This window comes from Lipotes vexillifer, unplaced genomic scaffold, assembly GCF_000442215.2.
Source record: "Lipotes vexillifer unplaced genomic scaffold, Lipotes_vexillifer_v1.1 scaffold802, whole genome shotgun sequence".
Taxonomy (NCBI): Eukaryota; Metazoa; Chordata; class Mammalia; order Artiodactyla; family Lipotidae; genus Lipotes; species Lipotes vexillifer.
In genome coordinates, this window is record NW_006790237.1 from 120,368 (window position 1) to 122,737 (window position 2,370).

At 52.0% G+C, this 2,370-nt stretch overlaps 1 protein-coding gene across 1 annotated transcript in view; it reads right to left on the reverse strand.

The window, feature by feature from the left end:
• Positions 1 to 977: 977 nt before the first annotated feature.
• LIG1 (DNA ligase 1) overlaps positions 978 to 2,370 on the reverse strand; it is a 31,628-nt gene continuing 30,235 nt past the window's right edge. The window contains exons 26-27 of the mRNA XM_007463295.1: positions 1,221 to 1,313; positions 978 to 1,061 (exon numbers count right to left, since the gene is read on the reverse strand). Coding sequence (XP_007463357.1) covers positions 978 to 1,061; positions 1,221 to 1,313 — 177 coding nt within the window. The remainder of the gene's footprint in view (positions 1,062 to 1,220; positions 1,314 to 2,370) is intronic.

Below are 2,370 nucleotides of genomic sequence, written 5' to 3' on the forward strand. Positions count from 1 at the left end.
CAGGGCAGCTTTCTCTTGTGACTCTCCTGGTTCCTTCCTCATGATCACAAGGTGGCAGCCCCAGCACCAACCATCACATCCACAGTCAGGGCAGGAAGAAAGGAAGGGCTGCCACAACCAGGTCTCCTTTTTGATCAGGAAAAGTAGCACTGACTATACTCCAGGCACTGTGCTATGGGCTGGGGGATGTAAGGATGGAGAAAACAGATAGGTCCACTGCCTGCCCTCACAGGTCAGGTCTGGAAAGCTGTGCTGAGGATTCAGAGGCCAGGTGTGGTCACTAGATGGAGGGTGGCAGAGGTGGGAGCCTCACACACAAGTCACCGCACTTAACAGTCTCCCAACGGGATGGGGACCGTCCTGGAAAGGTGTGGGGCCTGAAGCCAGACTGCTGAGTCAGAAGCCTGGTGTGGTCCTGCCTGCAGCAGCCCTGGGGAAGCTATTTCCCCTCTCTGTGCTTCCTCATCTGTGAAACAGTCTCTCGACGTGCCCACCTGGTAGGCTTGCTGGGAGGTTAAAGGAACTAATATAGAGAGTTTGGATGGCCACTGTCCAACAAAACAGCCATTCGGCACATGTGGCTATTTAAATGAAAATTAAAAATTGAGTCCTCAGTCGTACTGGCCCCATTCCAAGTGCTCACCAGCCACACGTGGCTGGTGACTGTCACACCACCCAGCGCAGACGTGGCACGTTTCCATCACTGCAGAGAGTTCTACTGCAAGGCCCTGGTTTCACGCTATCAAGGGGTGAGCTGTTATGGCTGTACCCCCAGAGCCCAGCACGGACACAGAGCAGGTGTTCAACAATTATTTATTGAAAGGAATGACAGAACCCCAGACCCCGGCTGAAACCATCCCCTCCCACACACACACCTGACTATCAAAACCCACACCCAGCAACACCAGATTGCTGAGCACCTGAGGCCGACGCCCCTGGGCCCCCTCCGCCCCCAGCCCCCGGGGAGAGCAGGGGGCCTAGTAGAAATCTTCCAGGTCGGATTCTGGCTCTGCGCCTTGCTGGTTCTGAATCTGACTTTGCTTCCGGTACAGACAGGCCACCTGAAGCGAGAGGGTGGATGGTGGGAGGGTCAGAAGCCCTGGGGCTGCCCCACCCCCTTCCATGCCAAGCCAGGCCAGAGCCCACCTTCTCCAAAAAGCAGGCCTGGCCGGGCAAGCCCCCCCCTGGGCCAACCACCCACCCTCTACCGCGGGCCTCACCTGGGCACTTGTGGTGGCCTCCTCCGGCTTCTTGTCCTCACGGACGCAGATAAACCGAGGGAAGCGGAGGGAGATTCCCTTCTCGCTATCCACCTGTGGAGGCAGGCGCGGTGGGTGGAGTGGTGTGGGGACCTAGCGGCAGTCCAGCCTCCTGCTCCCGGCAGCAATGCCCCATCCAAAGTCTCCTCCCCACTCCTGTGCCTCTGGCCTGTTTCCTGATCCATACAATAGGGCTAAGTGATGGGTCGATGTAAAAATTAAATACGGTCATTTAGTGCTTGGGGCCACTCCCCGGAGTAGGAGTGTGTAAGAAACACAGGCTGCGGTGGCTGTGCTTTATGCTGTCATTATTATTATTAGGGCCAAGAGGGGTGGATTCTAGAACCAGACTGTGAGGTTCAAATCCCAGCCTCGTGACCCTGGGCCAGTTACGCTCCCTGGGGCTCTATTTTCCCATGTGTAAAATGGGATGGTCAGTGTCTTGGTGTGGATGAGTGTGAACAAGTGACACGCCCGCTTCACCTAAATGTTCGATAAATGCTGTTCCCATCTCTTTATTACCAGGGGCCCCCGACTTCCCGAGACGGTGCAGGAGTGAGAAATTTCAAGAAGGAAACTAGATAAAAAGTATGAGCTTTGCCTTTACATGGAAGTCAGCTGCTAAGCAGAAAAGCACATGCTAGCTTTTGAAGGATCAGAAAAAAATCCCAAAGGGAGTACACACTTTAATTCCTGTTCCTCGGTCAACTATACTTTAATTAAAAAAAAAAAAAAAACAACTCCAAATTGATGTTTCTAAGAATCCATAAAGAGAAAATAATATAATTTGCATTTTAACAACGTTATTAAGATTTGGGATCTCTGTGGATTTTAGGGTTGAACACCTTGGTTGACAATAAGCTGAATGTGCTAATAAAAAACATATCTGCAACAGTAAAAAAAAAAAAATTTCCTGATCGTCGGAAGGAGGATGCTAAGAGCTGTCCTAGTGACGGTGGGGGAGTGTTTCCCCGGGGGACACTGACCCTCTAGCAGATGCCGAGGACAGAACCACCATGAGAGAAATTAGCCAAGGAATGTTAAAACTTTGTAGCGTGAAAATTAACTACAGTTGACAAAGAAACGCAGTAGTGGACCTAAATGCTCAGCA